The sequence below is a fragment of the Rhineura floridana genome, chromosome 10, assembly GCF_030035675.1.
Source record: "Rhineura floridana isolate rRhiFlo1 chromosome 10, rRhiFlo1.hap2, whole genome shotgun sequence".
In the NCBI taxonomy this organism is placed as follows: Eukaryota; Metazoa; Chordata; class Lepidosauria; order Squamata; family Rhineuridae; genus Rhineura; species Rhineura floridana.
This window is the reverse complement of record NC_084489.1, coordinates 23,835,719-23,856,062: the sequence shown is the minus strand read 5'-3', so window position 1 is coordinate 23,856,062 and position 20,344 is coordinate 23,835,719. Positions and strand designations below refer to the sequence as shown.

General features: G+C 41.6%; 1 protein-coding gene across 1 annotated transcript in view; it reads left to right on the top strand.

The window, feature by feature from the left end:
• Positions 1-20,344, top strand: part of LOC133365517 (collagen alpha-6(VI) chain-like) — a 59,549-nt gene that overhangs the window by 17,776 nt on the left and 21,429 nt on the right. Inside the window, 13 exon segments of the mRNA XM_061587498.1 lie at positions 1,321-1,836; positions 1,839-1,886; positions 2,464-2,807; positions 2,907-2,985; positions 6,653-6,798; positions 8,397-8,489; positions 8,611-8,664; positions 9,252-9,323; positions 9,436-9,462; positions 12,376-12,438; positions 13,466-13,531; positions 15,618-15,671; positions 19,406-19,441. Of these exon segments, the coding sequence (XP_061443482.1) occupies positions 1,321-1,836; positions 1,839-1,886; positions 2,464-2,807; positions 2,907-2,985; positions 6,653-6,798; positions 8,397-8,489; positions 8,611-8,664; positions 9,252-9,323; positions 9,436-9,462; positions 12,376-12,438; positions 13,466-13,531; positions 15,618-15,671; positions 19,406-19,441 (1,598 nt within the window).

Genomic DNA, 20,344 nt, shown 5'->3' with positions numbered 1-20,344 from the left:
ACTGGGTACTGCAGCTTCCAGAACCCCGATTCTAGAAACTAAATCAGCAAGAATACGATTTTTAGGCTTTTTGGAAGCCAACCGTGCAGATTTCTTACCTGCTGGAGCGGTACTTGTGCCAGCCTCAGCATCCAGGGGCTGTCTGCGTTCCTTTTCCAACGCCTCCACCCTAGCCACCAAGGCACAGATGGTCCCAAAATCCTCCTCTTTGTCAGAAGACAGGTTCTCCTGTGGTAGAGGGCGCTTTGTAGTTTGCTTGACCACCCACACCCCTTTTTTCCGCTGAGCCTTCCTGGGAGGCATTTTGTAAGAAACAATAAACAACAACAATTATACAAAAGACCAAAATGCTATTACAATCTAATTATGGAGTCAACAAATTATAATAATAATTAGCATACACCAAGTGCCTATAACACTACAACTAATAAATTAACCCAACCTCTTTGGTTATTTATATATTTTATTTATTTACTTATTTACTTATACATTTATTTATTTATTATATACAAAGGGAAAGTGGAAAAAGGATTGAAGGTAAAGGGAAGTGGGAAGGGGGGGTAATTTATATTTTTAACACTAATAAACGGAATAAATAACGACTAGTAAATGAATTTTAAAGTAATGGAATACCTTAGTTATTAAATTAACAGAAACAATACTTATTATATCTTTAAACCTTTGCTCTAAAATTAGTTAGGTAACTACCAAAGTAACCAAAAAGATTAACAATCTAAATGGAATTACGCAACAAGAATAACTGGAGGGTGGGGGCAAATATCTCAACGTTAACTAAAGCAAAGGCAGAATTAATTTAAGACACACAAACTAAAACAGGAACAAACAACCAACCAACTCAAACCCTCGTAACTGAAACTTAAAAGGCAATAACACTAAAGGGAACTAAACCAGGAAATAAGGAAGCCGGATTGCCGCCCCACCGCCGCGGGTGCGTAGGCGGACTGCCGACGCCCAGCTGATCGTCGGAGATCCGATAATAGTAAGTAAAGGCTCGAAAAGGAAAACGAGAGACAAAGGAATCACAAGCAATGAAAAATCTCCGAACGAACGCCAAAGCCGCCAATGGAGCAACGTGGAATGAGAATGAAACGCAGCTGCCGCGAGGCGAAAAAGGCAAGCGCGGGAAGAACGGAGCAGCCTTATATCTGCTGCTCAGCGCCCTCCCTGATAGGATGATTGATCTCACGTGGCTCCTAGCACTTGATTCGAGAATGTTCCCAAGTCTTCCCTGTAATTAAGGTGGGGGCAAATACGCCCCTAATTAGGAACGACATTCTCCAATTTTCATCTCTTTTGCAGAATGTGGAATTCCGGCTGATCTTGTATTCCTGATTGATGGGTCTAACAGTATAAGTGATAGTGACTTCAACAAGATGAAGATTTTTTTGCAAGATATGGTTCATCCATTTGACACTGCTCACAAAGTACAAGTTGGCATTGCTCAGTACAGTTACAGGTACAGGGAATAATTCAGCTTGGATGTTTTCCCATGCAAAGCAGAACTTGAAACTCAAATTGGACTCATCAGACAGATGGAAGGACTTCAGACATACACTGGTGCAGCTCTTGAGAGAGTGAAGCACTACTTTACACCAGAAGGTGGCAGTAGAGTTAATGAAAACATCCAACAGATTTTGCTGGTGATCACAGATGGTTGATCACATGACAAAGTTGTGAAAGCCGCAGAAGATCTGAGAAAGAAAGGTGTTGACATATATGCCTTAGGGGTAGGGAAAATCGACCATTTGCTGCTTAGTCAGATAGCTGGCTCCTCAGATAGGAAGTACACAGTTGATAATTTCAGTGAACAGAAGGTGATAAAAAAAGACTAGTTGATGATATTTGTGAAGAAGAATATAAAACAAGTAAGTATTCTCATTTCAAGCATTCATGTAGTTCTGAATTCCCCATTCTTTGGGGCCTTGGGAAAAGTGGGTATACGATTGTCCATCCCTCCATCCAATCACAGATGCACACATACCTGATTCTAAATTATAAACACTGGATATTGATAAATGCTCAAAGTGAGTTATCCACAAATGTGGGTTTTTTTGGGGGGGGAGCAATGAATGAAACTATTTTCGTAATGTTATCTCTTTCCCCACACCAGAAGCACCTTTATCTCTTGGTGAAGCATTACTAACAGCTTAGCAACACATCTAGATAACTCTGAAGAACAATGTGCAAAACTTGCTGAAATTTGTTAATGAGTGCTTAATGTGTAGAATGAGGATCCATTCATTCAAAAGTCTCATTTTTAGCTTTTTTGATATAGATTGTTTCCTAGTCTTCCTTTCATAATTGTGAGGTTCTCTGTGACTTGACTATTAGTCTCAATCCATATCTCTCACTGCCTGTCTTTCACTTATTTTTTCCCTCCAAGCCTTTTACTGTCAGTTGTGTATGGTAATTCAGTGCTGTTTTCTCCTCCTCATAAAATAGCATGTTTCATGGATGTTGTTGTGGGAATCGATGTCTCCTCACAAAGTCTAGGTGACCATGTATTCCATGGACAGTCCCAGCTGGAAATGTACCTTCCTAAAATTATAAATGCTCTCACATCCTTAACTAGTGTGAGCTGCAGTGCAGGATCACAATCTCAAACCAGTGTAGCACTGAAAGTGACAAACACAGATCCACTAGTGACATCAAAGTTCCAAATTGACAGTGAAAAACTTTTGAAGAGTCTTGTGGGAACCACCATCAAGAATGCGTCTCACCTTAACGCAGACTTTTTGGATTCACTTTGGGAAACCTTCCAAATCAAATCTGCTAATCAAAGAAAGGTATGCTGTATAACTTCATCCTTGTCTACTCAAACCCAACAATGTATGATATCACTTTAATAGGTTTACAATCTGTTGTGCTTTTTAACTTTCCTTTAGGTGCTCCTTGTGTTTTCGGATGGCTTGGATGATGATATAGAAATCCTGGAGCAGAAGTCAGACGAACTCAAGCAAAAGGGTACATGTCAGGATGACTTTGATCAACATAAGGCTTCTCAATAGTAAAAGGAAATAAGAGATTCCTTGCCATTCAGGAGCCAAGAAACTGAGAAGCCAGTAGTGAACGGGTACATATCTTGTGAAAATGTTGAAAGGGGCATGAAATTGACAAGCATATCTTGAAGGACTGGGAAAAGACTGAAGTCAGGTTGATTTATTATTGCATCTATTTTATTTATTACTTTCTGCCTTTCCCAACCTTTGGGTCCCCAGATGTTGCTGAACTACAAGTCCCATCAGCCCCAGCCAGCATGGCCAATGGCCAGGAATTATGGGAACTGTAGTCCAGCAACATCTGGGCACCCAAAGGTTGGGAAATGTTGATTTATATCCCATCTTTCTTTTACAATGGAACTCAAGGCATCATAGATGGTGCGTCTAGGTGGTATCTCATCCAGACACTAACCAGACCCAAATCTGTTTAGCTCCAGTAAGGCGGTTGCATCCTATTACCTCAGATCAACCTCTGGCTCCTCAGAAATTTGAAACAGGGATCCTATGGGACATGTTGCTGTTGCATGACCACGGCGCTGTCAGCTCTGCACTGAGACAGCAGTGCAGGCGGGGCTGGAAATTCCTGGGTATTTACCAGGGCGGGAAAGTCCTTAGCTGGCAGCTTGGTCGTAAATCTGCCAGGCTAACGAGGATGCAGCGTGATAAGGGCAAGGCCCTTTCCAAGCTTACGTGCCAAGCCAGAAGTCCAGAAGCGAGGTCAGTAGAGGTCCGGGTTCAATTGCCAAGGGGTCAGTCCAAGATAAGGTTCAGGGAATCTGGAAACACACGAAGCCACACCTGACGTTGTAGTCAGCAACAAGCTGAACCCAAGGTTTGTCTTTTAAGGAGCAGGTTTGTCAGCAGGTGTGGGCCATCAGCGTTTTGGCCTTAAGTGGACAGGCCTGCCCCTCTTCTGCCTGACCTTCTGCTGTCTACGTTCTGCAGGTGAGGGGGGAGTATCCTGTTCACTGTCTGTGTCTGGCTGAAGGGCTTCAGCTGTGTCTGGGGTGCTCTGCAGCTGAGGGGGAGAAGGAGCTGGGTTCTCAGGAGTTTCCTCCGTTTCTCCTTCTGGGTCTGCTGCTTCTGGGTCTGCTGCTGTTACTCCCGAGTCATCCTCGTCTGATGAGTCCTCCGACGGGGCCATGACAGGTGCCACATATGAGCACCAAACGAGACATGATGACTCCATCCATGTGTCTACCCCACTCATCACATTTAAATCTGGCTTTACTGCATTCCACCGCTTGAAGTCATTTTCTGTGAGCCTCTCTCTGATACAGTAAATGAGCAGGGAAAACAGAGCACAGGGAGATGGCAGAGGACTGCAGGTTTCCTTCCCCTCTCCCTTGCCCATTCATTCATTATTGTACTAGAATTTCATGAATCTTTTACCAACTTCATGTATTCATTTTACCAATCAGGGGACACTCATCGCTGATACCAAACAATAACGAACAATAATATTTTTTCAGAAATTATTAAATATAAAACACTATAATGACATTTTATACCATAAGAAAAAAGCAATAAGGGAACATTTAAACATAGGAAGCTGCCTTATACTGAGTCAGATGCATCTTTGGTCCATCTAGCTCAGTATTGTCTACAGCGGCCTTTCCCAACCAGTGTGCCTCCAGATGTTGTTGGACCACAATTCCCATCTTTCCTGGCCATTGGCAATGCTGGCTGAGGCTGATGGGAGTTGTAGTCCAACGACATCTGGAGGTAGACTGGTTGGGAAAGGCTGGTCTACAGTGATTGGCAGCATCTCTCCAGGATTTCAGACAGGGAGTCTCTCCCAGCCTTATCTGGAGACACCAGGGATCAAACCTAGGACCTTCTGCCTGCTCTACGACTAAGCTACTGTCCTCCCCAGTGAGAAAAGGGGGTGGAGGAACAAGTCAACCCTGCATCAACATCCAAATTAAACTTCATTCTTAAGACTTCCTCCTAATGGGAGGAAGGGTGGGATATAAATAAATCAGAGAAAAGAGGGGAAATAGTTTGCACACATTCATAAATAGGTAAGAGCAAAAGAGAATCTTTTGCAAGGGATACAGCCAAAGTAGCTTCACTAAATATATTGTAAATGGGGATGCACAGAATCTGATTTGCAGAAGGTGATAAATTGTTATCATTAGTGTGGTTATTCCATTTTGTCTTTTCCCCCTCACACTCTTTTATAATTAGATCATTTAGCATTTGCACCATAATCCCATAATTTTGCATTATCTTCCAATATGTTACATAAAGGACTCTAGAAGGTGCAGTCATATAAATCATATCGTTCATTGCTGACTTTCTATTGATCTATAGTTATGGAACAAAATAAAAACTAATCAGATTAAGGTCCTAGAACTTCCTTATCAGTATTTTTATTTTCTTCAGTATTTCTTGGCCAGTGAACAATCCCTACCACAGAAATCCCCTTATCTGTTTTTATGCTTCTGACAATTTGGGCTATGAGTATTATTTATTTTATTAGTCTGTGCAGGCGTAAAGCCATTCTTCCGAATATTCATATTCAAGGGAAAATGAAAGCCTGATGACCACAGATATTCCCAAACAGACATTTTAATATTAAATCCAATGGTATGAGCTCAGTGAATCATAAAATTCCTTAACTTATTCCATTTTTCATTCATACTGTAAAAGCAGCTTCTATATTTTGGGCAACAGATGTTTGCTATTCATGGTAGTTACTGTAGTAGATTAACTGTTGCTCTTCTTCACTGTCTAAAAGTGACCATACAACAGCCCTAACAAACTTACTCGCAGAGACCTTTCTTGTGCCACAGTCCTTCAGTTTTAGTTCTAATTTCACTTTTCATGCCATTCCTGCCTATTTAGGATCACATTCATGGCAATGCCTGTCTATTTAGGATCACATTTCAGCATAATTACCTCTTTATGTGCTTTTCCTTAACTCAAGATCATTTACACACATGCACATAGGCAATCTTGGTATCTATAGGTATTGCATTTTGTCCATAAATCAAATGGTTCTATGTCAGAGTAATGCCTTTGCCTTTTCAGTCCTATGAAGGGTCAGGGATGTTCCTCTCCATGCTTGGTTGGTGTGGGTGAAGGCTGACTTCTGCTTTCTCCATATTCTTTCCTCTAATGGTGGCTAGTGGCTCCATGTTAGTGGGGCAGTGAAATCCACCCCAGGTTTAGTCTGGACTAAAACCTGGAGCAGATTCCACTGCCCTACCCCCATTTCCCTATGCTCATTTAAAAAGTTAGATAGACATCCACCCCTGCTTTATATGTGATCAGAGCAGAGATATGAATTAAATACATCTGGCTGCCCCTTCACATCTAGTGTGGTTCCTAGAGAATATGAGTTTAAAACGAAAGGAGGAAATTATGGAATTGTGACTCCTCTTCAGCTTCATTCTGTCATTTCTTCTCTTTGCACTCAAAACTGCAGCTTCATGGGACAGAATAAATATTTATTCTGAAGTAAGGTGTAGTAAGTTTGTGTGCAATGTCTGCTTTTAAGACTTCATTTGCCTACCCGTTTTTATATGGTTATCTAAACCTTAAATTAGAAAATGCCAAAAGGTATTGCCTTGACTTTTAAAACTCCCTGTGACATGCTTACAAATCACAATTAACCCTTTAAACAGGTTTGGATGCACTGATAACTGTTGTTCTGGAAGGAGCTGCAAATTTTAATGATCTTCAATATATTGAATTTGGAAAAGGGTTTGGATACAGGACCCAACTGAATATTGGCCTGAGAAATATCGCCAGCCAGTTGTTCAAGTACATTGTAACTTGCCGAAGAACCAGGGCAATCCTATACACGTTTGCTCTAAAGTTAAGTCCCACTGGATTCACTGAATCTGACTGTCAGGTAAATGTGAAGGATTTCAGCTTTCAAGGCTCAAATATGGAGAAAGCTGATTAGGCTTATTTAAATCAGTGGGATTGAAATCAGTTACAACTAAAATGGCTTCCACACTTGAGTTCTTCGATGCTGCTGAAGGATTGCCTTTCCATTGCTTCAAAATGAAGGTTCCACACAGCACATCATATGTAGTTATATATTATGCCACAGTGGTCTCCCCCTTGGCCTGTATACTTCTATAATGTCTATTCAGAAATAAGTTCCATTCAGAAAAGATCCTTGCCAGTGTTAGTTGAAAATCTACCAGTTGCAAGTTCAGTTCGTATCATTTTCTCTTTTCTTTCCATTACAGTAAAATAGCACTGTTTGATAAAATGGAAAGAACATTCCTTTAACACTCCTCTGCCTCCCAGGGGACAAAACAGAATTAAATAAAGAGCAATTCAGAACTAATCTGCCAGCTGTGCTAACAGGGAAGCAAGAAAATGATTCTTATTTTAAATGTGTGTTTGTTTTTTAAAAAAATCTGTTATAATTAACCTAGAGAATACTTGGTATTAGGTGACCAACAAATGAAATAAATTACTAATATAGCCAAATCTGCCAACAGGAAGCTTTCAGATAAGGGAACAGTTCCATTTAAAAGCTTCAAACATATTTTGCAGGTGTACAGTGAACAGGCTGGTGGTGTCATTGCATTACATAGCCCCCCCCATTAAATCACCATCTATTATGTCTGAAAAACATGGATGGACAACACAAGAAATGCTGGATAGTAATTATTTGATGATGTCACATGGACTTCTCAGAAATAAAAGCTCTCTAGAACATCAACCTAACTTGTTAAATTAATTTCAATATTTATTTATTTAGACTTTATAAACTGCTCGATCAAAAATTTCTCCAAGCGGTGTACAGGAAAAATTGGAGATGAAACACAACTAAAACCTACATTTCAATCAAAACAAATACACATGCCACCACCATCAACAACAAATATATATGAAAACAAATATACACTGAACCAACATATTTAAAAACAAAGATAAAATCAATAAAACCTTTAAACAGATAGAGGTAACTGAAGTATATGTCTGGGCTGGCTTGCCAAAACAAAAACTTTTTCAGCAGGCATCTAAAACAAATTGCAAGGACACCTGGTTAATGTCAATAGGCAAGGAGTTCCAAAGCACAGGTGTTGCCACGTTAAAGGAAGGAGTTGTTGCAAATGCAGAACAGACATTATGTGACATTTGTAAAAGTGCAAGTTCTGCAGATATCAAAGCAATTGAATATGCACCGATGGGGCAAGGCAATCCCTTAAGTAAATAGCATGACTTTCTTTGGATTGGGGCTAAAACGCCAGTGATCTGATGGCAGCTGACAATGGTGCATCATTAAAAACAGCAGAGAAATCATGTTATTGATACAATCGTCCTATATAAGTATGTTCCCAAAACAATACTTGGCTGGTTGTACTTCAGAATTCCAAGAGTCACTGACCTCATTTTCTTTCTAAGGCCAACATCGCTGAACGAACATGTTGCTGTGTGTTTTGCAAATGTATTGGTGAAGAGGGAGAAGGTGGAGACAGAGGAAGACATGGGATGAAGGTAAGGATCCAGTATTTGGGTTTTAATCAAAGATGTGTTATCTGGGGGGAAAACTCAGATTGTGTCACATGCTCTCAAACCAGCATTTGATTGTAATACTTCTCCTTGATCTTCATTTCAGGGTCTTCAAGGTGTTAAAGGAAGCCCGGGACACTTGGGAGAAGAAGGGGAACCTGTAAGCTATTAAGTTACAGCCATACAATTCTGCTCTGAAAAAGATATGTTAAAATGATGGCCAGGATCCAAAGAGCATGCAACTCTCTGTGTGAAAATGGCTTTGGATTTGTTGCTGAAACAGGAGGCCTCCCCAAGCCACATTGCAAGCCTCTTCTGAACCTTTGGGGAATTCCAAGGATGTCACAAGGGAAGGGTGGTGTCTTCGGTTGCACACTAGATCCTTCAGGGGGACTGCTGCCCCATCAAAAATCAGTTGCAAATCAGTCCCAACCAACAGCACTTCTATCTTATCTGGATTAAGTTTTATCTTGTTTGGCCTCATCCACACCAGAACTGCTTCAAGAGACCGGTTCAGGGTTTCCATCCTCTCTCTGGAATTACTTGATGGAGATGAGAGCTATATTTGCTGCTGTGTATTGTCTACACACACAGCTGGTGACACTTCAGCCCAAAAGTCTGAATGACATTTTTCTGTGGTTTCAAATAGATGTTAAAAAACATTGGTATCTTTTGCCGGACTGAAAAGTATACAAATCCTTATTGTTACAGCCTTCCTTTCTTAATTGTCATTATTGTTGTTATCAGGGCCAAAGAGGTTGCCCAGGACCAGATGGAGAAAAGGGCTACCCAGGTTGCAAAGGAAACAGAGGACCAAAGGTAAACATCTACTACAAACTCTTTCCTTTTTCATGTACTGCAAAATGTTTGTTGCAATTATATTGCGTATAAAGCTCCCCAAATTTACATGTACTCTTCTAATCTTTTTCAGGGGCAGAGAGGAATAATTGGCCGAAAGGTACAGAAAATTGTTTTCTCACCCTTTCCTGAATAAGTTTAAATGAGTGACCATTTATTAAATGAACATCCGCTGGAAACTGTGGGACTTTAATTGATATGATCAAATATGGCTTTCTGTGGTTCTTCAATACACTAAGAAAATCCTAACTGTCTAACAAAACCAGAGCATGAAACTTCAAAAGGTAAATAAGCATGTGATTACCCATGTTAATCCTGTCATAGGAAGTATGTCACACTACTCTTAATTAAGGCTGCAATCATAACTCCACTTAAAAAAGGTAAAGGTAAAGGTGTCCCCGCACTTGTAGTGCGAGTCGTTTCCGACTCTTAGGGTGACGTCTTATGACGTTTACTAGGCAGACCGTATATATGGGGTGGGATTGCCAGTTCCTTCCCCAGCCTTTCTTTACCCCCCAGCATATGCCGGGTACTCATTTTACCAACCACGGATGGATGGAAGGCAGAGTGGACCTTGACCCCTTTTACCGGAGATTCGACTTCCTCCTTCCATTGGAATCGAACTCTGACCGTGAGCAGAGCTTCGGCTGCGTTACCACCGCTTACCAGTAAACCCCACTGAATTCAATAGGGCTTATTTCTGAGTAGATTTGGATTGCATGGCAATTTATGGATTTCTTTGCCACAGTATGTGGGGGTGGCTATCAATTTAGATAGCTTTTAAAGAGGACTGGACACATTCATGGAGGATCAGGCTTTCAATGGCTAGCAGTCACAATGACTATATGCTGACTCCAGAATCAGAGGCAACAAGCCTCTGAGTGCCAGTTGTTGGGGAACATGAGTGGGAGATGATTCTTGCCCTCACTTCCCTCTTGTGGACTTCCTATAGGTGTCTAGTTGGCCACTTTGGGGAACTGGATACTGGGCTAGATGAACTTTTGGTCTGATCCAACAGGGCTTTTCTTATGTTCTTAAGGAACTCTGTCACTACCATGGGATATACTCCTCTGTGGGATCATCTTGGTGTTATTTTAATATTTAGAAAGTAAGCCACAGCCTCTTTATTCCAGTAGACATTTAGCCCTTGAGGGCCTTTTGGCTATAAGGCGGGGTATAAATTTAATAAATAAATAAAATAATAAATTAACTAAGGGAGTTTGGGATAGGGTTGCCAGGTCAGAAGCATCCCTAACCCTGAGATTTCAGGGGTGGGCCCTAGTGGTGTCACTCCCCAGGCACCTTCCTGCCCACCCTACTCTACCGCACCCACTCCCCCAGGCACCTTCCTACCCCAACCCCACTCACCCCCAGCCCACTCATTCTCCCAGGCACTATCCTTCTTATTCCCCCCCCACCACTAACCACTTTCTTTTGTTAGTGCCCCACATTGGGCACTTACAGGCCTCCCCCCTGCTCAATCTTTGGGGAGGCCTGGGCTTGCTTGCCACCACCTCTTGCATGACAACCTCTCACTTGCTTGGAGATGAATCCCCCAGAGACGGGGGAGGACCCCCAAACAGAGTCTCTGGGAAACTCTGGAGAGCTGGCAATGCTAGTTTGGTGTAGCATCTAGTTTTTGTTGCTTTTTTAAAAAAAAAAATCAAGGAAATGTTGATCATACCTTTACTGTTTTAATGTGTCTGTTTAACATAACTTTACATTAGACAGCCAATAGCTGGGCTATAAGTGAAGTAAATCAAGGTAAGCTTACAATCTACACTAACCTTATGGATGGATGTTGTAGCTCTTTTTTTGGACTGTTGTGGGGGTGACTGTGGGAAAGTGGCAGTCACATTGCTTTAAAGCTGCAGTCCTACACACAGTTACCTGGGAGTAAGTCCTGCCCAAATCAATGGCAATTACTTTGGAGTAGATGTGCATAGGATTGTGCTGTAAGCACTGCAGAAATAAAGCCATGGTTACAGTAATGTCAATAACAATTCTTTTGTAAACTTCAGTAACTGAAGTTCTAAAGCGTTTAAGTGGAGGGGTTGACTGTGTAGTTCCTTTAAGCAAAGGGTTGTCTTCAACTAAGTCCTACTCAGAGCAGACCCATTGAAATTAATCAACCTGTTAGCTGAGTCTATTAACTCCAATAGGTCTACTCTGAGTAGGACTAGTATTGAATACCACCCAAAGTTGTGTGATTTTTTTAAAAAATCAGATAGTAACAGAAGGGAATAATACTTAAGAAAAAGTTAGCTGTACATCCGGATAGTGATCTCACCGTGCCTCCTTCCCCAGGTAAGGCACGGAGCTGAATGTAATTTACATGTGAAATGGCAGAAGTGGAAATTGTGGGTCACGTTTTATTGTACTATTCTTTTCATAGGGATTCTCATTACTCTTTTATTATGCCAATTTTGCAGTGCATTCTGGGTAAATCCAATGTTTTTCACTTAGTGCATTTATCGGCAGATACAGGTTACAGCAAAAGTGGCTCGTTTCTGTGCTGCTGCCGTTGTATGCTGGAAAATGACAAATGATATTATATAGGAATCCTGTATGCTGACTGTAATCTCCTATTCAATCTTCATTTTATGTATTTTACATGGTTTTGATTTATTTATGATATGTATGTGCTGATCTGTGACCGAAATAACATTTTACCTTACTATAAACAGCAACAGCAATCAAACCTGGACAGCAAATGGCACAAGCACAACCAATAATCAAGAGAGGGAAAACTCTCTGATAAAGTGCTTGGGTGAATAAAATAGTCTTTGTCTGGCTTCAACATAGATGCCAGACAGACCTCCCTGGGGCCTGGGGACTGCTTCTGATCTTGTAACCATGGAAACTTTACATCAGGCTCGTGCCTAAATCAGAAGCAAAAGAACAACCAGATCCGCTTGAACCTATTTGATGCCAAACACATCAGCCACACACACTGTAGAGTTTATAATATCTTCTTGTTCTAAAGCTCTCATACACGTTTTATTCTTTAAAGGGCAGCCCAGGACCAAGGGGACTCCCTGGTGAGCGTGGTGAGAAGGGCTTCCAAGGAGATCCTGTAAGTTTTTTTTCCCTCAGAGGCAAAAGGCAAGAGAATGGTATGGTGCTTACTGTCTTAATTTCTGCACATTTCATTTCCATATTCAGTGCTTGAATTATAGGGGCAGGAAGCTGGCCCATTTAGCTGTTGTGGTGCCCCTTGTTTTTAGAAGGCTATGAGAGCATGATTTCACTAACAGGGACTTAGGGGATGGGGCTTGTGGATTCCGTCAAGGGCCACTACTTTTCTCCTTTTCACTCAAGCCCTGCTGATACTGTCTCCAGCAAACTAGAATGAGTGAGTCATTGCTAATAATAGTTTAGGCTCCTCTTTTACCCCTTTTAATCCCTGCGTATGGGAATCAGGAGTTATTCACTCGAATTTTATGAATGTTTTGATGGCAAGGGGAAACCTTATTACAGTCAGTTTGATGAATATAGTTGATCTATAGACTTATAGATCAGCCATATCAATCAAAATGTTTGGAATAAGCTTTCCACCACGCCATCTCCCCCACCCTGCAGACCAAATCTGACAGATGAGTGGCACCTGCCACCTACCAATCACCTGACATCACAATGATGTCAGGTGACCCCTTTTTGCCCGCACTGTTTGAAATCAAACCATTTGTACAGCCCACAAAGTGCCTTTCAAAGTGCTCCACAAGGTCTCACAATCAGCTGATCAGCAGTGCCCACAAACCCTGTTTGACTTAGCCTAGTCTTTACATGCTGCACATGTAACATCGTATATGACATCATCAGGTGCAAGGCAGAGGGCGTGGCTTGGCCAAAAATGGTGGACCTAATTAGGCCTGTGAGCTGGAGATTTCCCGCTTGTGTATGTAACAAAAGATTGATTTGTAGACAGCTTACACTGGTGCATAATGGGATTGAACTAGAATAGTATACTAATTTATTAACTACTTTTGATCATTCATCACTTAAAAATGAGCAGTATATACTCCACTGACCAGTATATAACTCTTGCTAAATAAGTAAACAAGTAAATACACAAAATTAACGCTTATTTACTTTTCATCTAGGGTACTGCGGGACTAGACAATGACATAGCTGGACCAAGGGGTTTAGAAGGGGAAAGAGGAAGAGAGGTAAACTGCTATCTTATGTGCTATGTTTCTTTACCATCTCTCTATGAAAAGCAACTTCCATAGAAATAAATGCCTGTGTGCATGACTAGTATGGCTCTGGCAATCACTCCTCTCCCTGTTCAAGGCAAACAGGTTATCAGAGTTTATTGTCATGGGCAGAAGCCACAATCTCTATGATGTCACTCAATTCATATTGAAAAATGCTTCAAATGTGTGCATCACAGCAGCTTATTCAGACAGTTTGTTTTCCATAAGGAGGAACATAAGCCATAAGGAGGGAGAAAACGCCTTCCTTTATATTTCTGCTCTTACATTCTGACACATCCCTCCTTGTGACCTTCCGTCATCCAGTTTTACTACAGATGTTTAAAGATCTTCTGTTTCCCTAAGAGTTCCATTCCTTTCTTCCCTACTGTTTCTTATGCCTGGAGAACCAGAATGCCTCCATGATGTCTCCTCTCTTACTCCAAAACCCTCCTCAAAACTCACCTTTTCTGTGCAGCCTTTGGCACAGCAATGGAGAACCTGTGGCCCTACAGAAAAAGTCCCACAGAATCTGGAGGGTCACAGATTCCTGACCACTGCTTATGCACAATGTAATTGTGTATTCTTCCCCTCTTTACTCCTGCCTCCATTTTTCTTTCTTTGTTGACTTCCTTGTGTCAGTTTCTAGATTATAAGTCTCTTAGGCTATGGACCCATCTTGTCATCCTTTGTAAATAACAGCAACAGCAGCAGTAGTTACCACAACCAGAAACATCATGAGCATTGGCTAGCAGAAATGAACTGGGTCTTCAGGAAGGAAAGAGACTTTCTTGCAAGCTGAATTGGGGATAGGCCTGCACCAACTAGGGAGTGACCCTGAGGGTGGCAGGATTTTCAGTGAACAACACTCTTAATACTTTACAAAAATCCACAATCCCCTTTTCCACCTTTTCTGATTGTAGAATAGTACATGGCACCAAATCAGTCTTAACATGCAATTCTATATATGTCTATTCCAAAGTATGTCCCATTAAATTCAATGGTATTCTCAGGTAAGTTGGTTTATGATTGTACTCTAAATATACTTTATTTGGGAGTAAATTCAATTGATTACAGTGGAACTTACTGCTGGATTACACTGCCCTATGTGTTAAAAACAATCACCACTACCACCCTAGGCACATATAGTCATCTTGCCATATACAATTATAATTATGATATTTCAATTTATATCCCAAGGCAGCAAACATATCAATAATAAAACATTTAAAAAGTATTCTTAAAAACAGGTAAAACCCCTTTTCTTAACCAGTGATTGCCAGGAACACTGTTTTTCAGTCATCAAATACCTGGGTAAACAGAAATGTTTTTAGCTTCCTCTTACCTTAGCTGCAGGATTGCTAGACACAGTCTTGAACTCATGCCAGGCTATAAAAATAATCTGATCTCTAATGTATTTTATCCTTGCTTTATGCATGTAATTTTATTATTGATTTTCATGTTGTTCACTGCCATGACATTTGTTCTTAATGTTAGTGTTCTAGAAATGTTTGCAAATACATGCCAAGAGCATCCAGGCCGGTACTTCCAGTACTGTCCAGGGTCCTGAAACAACCCCACTCCAGACCAACCCCAGCTAACCACCTTAGCTAGTGGCCTCTTGCCTGCACTGTTGCCCCTCAAGGATGACAGAGTCTCTGATGGACCGGAATGACTGTTGGATAGTTGCTATAACCATTTCTGCTGATTAAACCTTTTTCTTTTCTAAAATGTGCCAGTAGTTGGGACCAGTGTTGCATTGTGATCATGCGCAAAGCTTCTGTTTCTAATTTCTGTAAACAGAAAGTGGTTTCTGCATGCAGCTTAAATAATATAACAATAAACATTGTTTTCTGTTTACCAACATTTGGATATTAATGGGACAACAGGTTGTGAGTTTGAGAAAATAAATTTTTCCCCACAAGGGCTCCCATAGGCTTCTGGATAGCCAATGTGAAAACTGAATGCTGGACTACGTGGGCCTGATCCACAGGGCTCTTCTTATGTTCTTAATGCACTTTTAATTTAATTTAAATTCAAATGCAAATGTTTTTTTCTCCAGGGTGAGAGGGGACCAAGAGGCCACCCAGGATTTCCTGGCTCAAAAGGATCCAGAGTAAGAAATTGAGAAAGAATACACTGGCATTGCTTTCTCTGTGAAAGAACTTCATGGCGGTAATTCAAGGCAGACACCAACTGTGTGAGATTCCAATCTCTGGGTCTACTCCCAACATCAGGCAGAGAACCCTAACCTTTACCTTCCACAAATAAAAATCTCTTTGAAAATATTTGAATTATAATTGCATGAAACTTTCACCGCATGTGAAAAAATAATCTCTTTAAATCATTGCCACCCAATTCTGGGAAATGTTTTCAGGCAGAGAGCTATGGTCAAAAGAGTTCCGGTGAATCCATCTCCACTAAAATCTGTGAGAGTTTAGCCACTGATTTAAATAGGATGCACCTTCTGTTGGGTTGTATTCATGCCTTCGTAAGTTCTCCACAATGACTGAGATTCATTCTACTGGATGCGTCATTCAGGAGCTTCAGGTGGTTCAACATATGGCTGCACAATTGTTAATTGATGCCAGATGTGCAAAACATATTAACTTGTCTTATGAGAGCTTCCTTTGCTCCCAGTTTGCTTCTGAGCTCAATTCAAACTTCCTTTGTTAAAAGTTCATGCTGGGGTGGCGAACCCCAGGCCTGATGTCCACATGCAGCCTCCAGGCCTTTCCATCTGGCTCTTGGGACACTTTCTAGGCCACACTCTCTACTCAATGACACTCCTCACCAACCCCACCTTCCTTGAGTGTTTGTGCGTTGACTAGAATGTGTCCTTGAACTCTGATAATACCTCTTGCTTTCCTGGATGGAGGATAGAGAGACAAGTGTGTGTAGAAACTAGCCAACTGTACACAGGTTAAATTTGCATTCATTGGCATGTATCCCCTAGAAGGTTGCCTAGATGGGAATGGGGCCCTCAGGTTGTAAAACTTGCCCACCCCTCAGTTAAACTCAGTTGAATGCTCCCTGTCTATGAACTTTCCCATCTTCCAAACCTTCCCATGTTCTGAGACTGGCAAGGTAGTTGGACTATTAGTTCTAAATTCTAGCCATTTGCAGTATTAGGAATTGATCTATGACAAACTACCCTGGTCCAGATGACTCAGCATGCTAATATCAGGCTGATGGCTACAACAAGCAGAACATTTTTTTTTGTGGTGGCATCTTTGCACTGGAAATTTGTATGAGCAAAGGCTTATAGTATTGTGCTGTTTCAGTGCACAGGAATTTAGAAGCAATCTGAATTTTACCCAATGGGTATACATTGGGAATTGGGTTGCTCTGTAAAATGCAGAGGTAGAACATATGGATCTCTCAATAAACTTACTGTCATCCATTATCCATCAATATATTGTATAGAGGAAGAGAGTTCATACTGTACGTGCCCTCCAAAATTATTTCTGCACTTTGATAATATTTTATCTGGCCTTGCCTATGGCCAGCAATTTAAAACAAAATGCACTTCCAAGAACACTAGTAAGCCATCTTGCCAGAAGAGAGGTCCACACATGATTCATGACTTATAACTGATAAATATGTCAGCCAAGGTCAACCAATATCAAGTTACATCACATCAATATCTCTTAGGATTTTGAGAATTTATTAATGGAAAAGTTATCACTATCAAGAAATGAGACAGGGTCACATTCCTCAAACCTTAGTCAAGATAAGCACTCAAAGCCAGCTTTGTCCCAGGGCAGCAACAAATCTGTGATAACACAATATAATTAAAGAGGAAATAAAACTTATTAAAACATCTTAAAACAATTAAGTTAATCAAAAACATTAAAAAAATTAAAAAGAAATGTAACCAAATAATTGCTTTTAAAGATGTTTGTAAGAGGGTTTATTTTTGAGATGTTTTAAGATGTTTGTAGTGTTTTGTCTGGGAGGAAGGGCAGGACAGAAGACTAAGAAACAAGCAAACAAATTGTCTGGATAGGCCAGCTGAAACAGTAAGGTTTTTAGCAGGTGGCTAAAACAGTATAGTGAAGGCACTGTTGATAGACTTGTCCTTGGGATGTATAAATGCAATCACAAGTAGGCATGATTTACTATTAACAGCTCTATTCTGGGGTTCTTCACACCCATGTTGAATAACATGGGAGCAAGGCAGGTCCAAGTAGCCCCATCACGATGCTCCATGCTCCTCCCCTGATGTCTGCATGTACGATGCAAACATCTGTAGGGAGGAGGCCTTTGTGTGTATAGTTGTACATCAGAAGAGAAGTCCATACATGATTCTCTGAATAATGTGTTCTAAAATGTTGCTGCAGGCATAGAGAAGGTTCTATTTCTTGTCACCATCAGCTATGCCTGAGACACAGAGAAGGACGTCTCCTTCTGATCTAAGAGAGCAGGCAGGTTGGGATGGTAGGTGGTGACCCTTAAGTATCCTGGATCCAAGCCACTTAGGGTTTTAATGCAATCACCAACACTTGGGTGAGAGTGCTCTTGCACTCAGGTCTTGCTTTCAGGCTTTCCATAAGCATCTGGTTGGCCCGTGTGAAAACAGGATGCTGGAAAAGATGGGTCACTGGGCTGACCCAGCAGGCTCTTCTTATGTTCTTATCTTCTTGCTTTGAATTGTACCCAGAAACAAATTGGTGACCTGTGCAGACACTGCAGGAGAGGTGTGACATGGTCCAGTGGGTGTGCATCCACCAACATAATTGCTGTTGCATGTTGGGCCAACTGCAGTTTCTGAAGACTTTTCAAAGTTAGCCCATATAGAGCACATTGCACTAATCTAATCTTGATGTAACTAAGGCATATGTTATTCTAAGCAGAGATGGCTTCCTAAGGAATGGGCACAGTCGGCTGGTGATCATAAACTGGGCATAAACTCCTGGCCACCACTGCTACCTCCTCATCCAAATTTAAAGCCAATTCCAGAAGCAGCCCTAAACTGTGAAAGTGATTTTTTAAATGTGAATGCAACTCCATCCAAAATAGGTCGAATCCCTATTTGAGAGTTCATTTCTCTTCTGACAAGGAGCACATCTATTTTTAAAAAATTAAGCCTCAGTTTGTTAGTACTCATCCAGCCCATTACTGTTTCTAAGCATTGGCTCAGAACCCCAACAGGTTTCTTGGTATTTGATGAAAAAAATAAATGAACAGGATTGTGCTGTCAGGGGTTTTATTTGAAAGACCATAGGGAAGCCATAATCCTCTGCACATCTCCATGAGAGTAAGCCCTGTTGAACTTGATGGTAGTTACTTTCAAGTCAGGGCCGGTTCTAAAGGACGGCCAGGTTGGGCACTGGCCTGAGGGCCCCGGGGCTACAGGAGCCCCTGAGGGGCCCCTGAGGGGCCCTCCGCTCCCCTTCCGCGATCCACGCCCCCCACTCACCTGTCAGCCAGCTTTCTAGCATTGCCCTTAATGAAGATGGCAGCTGCAGCTTCCCTAAGGTACTGAAGCCGCTGCCGCCATCTTAGTTGATGGCAGAGATGTGCGTGTGTAGCATGCACGTGTGCCATCAACAAAGATGGCACCAGAGGCTTCATTCCCCTTAGGGAAACTGCGGCCGCCATCTTCATTAAGGGCAATGGTAAAGACTAGACAGGTAGGGGGCTGTGGGGGGGCATGCGGGGGAGCCATGCGCACGTGCATATGTGCGCATGTGCACACCCACCTACCCACTGGGGGGCCAGGCCAAGCTGATGCCCAAGGGCCCCTGCATGCCTGGAGCTGGCCCTGTTCCAAGTAAAACATGCACTGGTTAACATGAGGTCTAAATGATGGCAATATATATTTCACTTATAATTATCTTGTTATAGGGACGTCAAGGTCAAAGAGGCCATCAAGGCCCCCAGGTACGTATAATTTTTTCTTGCATTTATAATCATTTATAGAAATGCTGTCTTATCATGATGATAATGTTAGATTGCCTTATAAAGAAAGGCGATTTTCATTATTTCACCTGGTTAATACAATTTAGGCAGAATATAAATCTATGAAAGAAGGCATGGGTTATACCCCTCCATTGATAGGGATGTTTTGAAGGGCAATTTTTTCATATTCATCCTTCCCCCTGCCGTCCTCATTGCTTTCCCAAATTTGCTCCCAGAGGGTTGGGGAATCTTTTGTAACAGGATAGAAGGTGGTGCGTATGTGTGTGTGAGGGGTTGCAGCACTGATTCAAAGAACCACACACACACACACACAGATGCACACATGAAACTCTCATGTAAGATGTCTCTTTCCCTTCAAAAGAGGGAGCACCTCTGTGCACACTTCTTTTTCTCCCTGTGACGCTTCTCCCTTCCTTGAAGTGAATATGGAACCTCTTGTAGATGACAGAAGTCAATGTGCCCATGGGAGTTCTAGCAGTATCATGTGATTATATTTGTGCATAATGCTAAACTAGCTGGCAGGGCAGACCGCAGGCCTGTGGGATGTACTCTTTTTTAAAAAAAAAATAGGATTCCAAGATCCACCAACTGAAGCCTGGTGCAAAGGACAGACACTTTTAAAATTAAAGAATTCTGAGCCCAGCAAGGACTGTGATGTAGGAGCCATGGCACAGTGGTAGAACATCTGTTTTGAATGCAGACGGTCCCAGGTTCAATTTCTGTCCTCTCCAGGTAGGGCTGGGAGCAACCTCTGCCTGAAGCCATGGAAAGCTAGTCCCAGGCAGTGCAGAAAGCATGGAACTAGATGGACCCATGATCGGACTCAGTATAAGGCAGCTTCCTGTGTTTTGAGTACCAGATCTG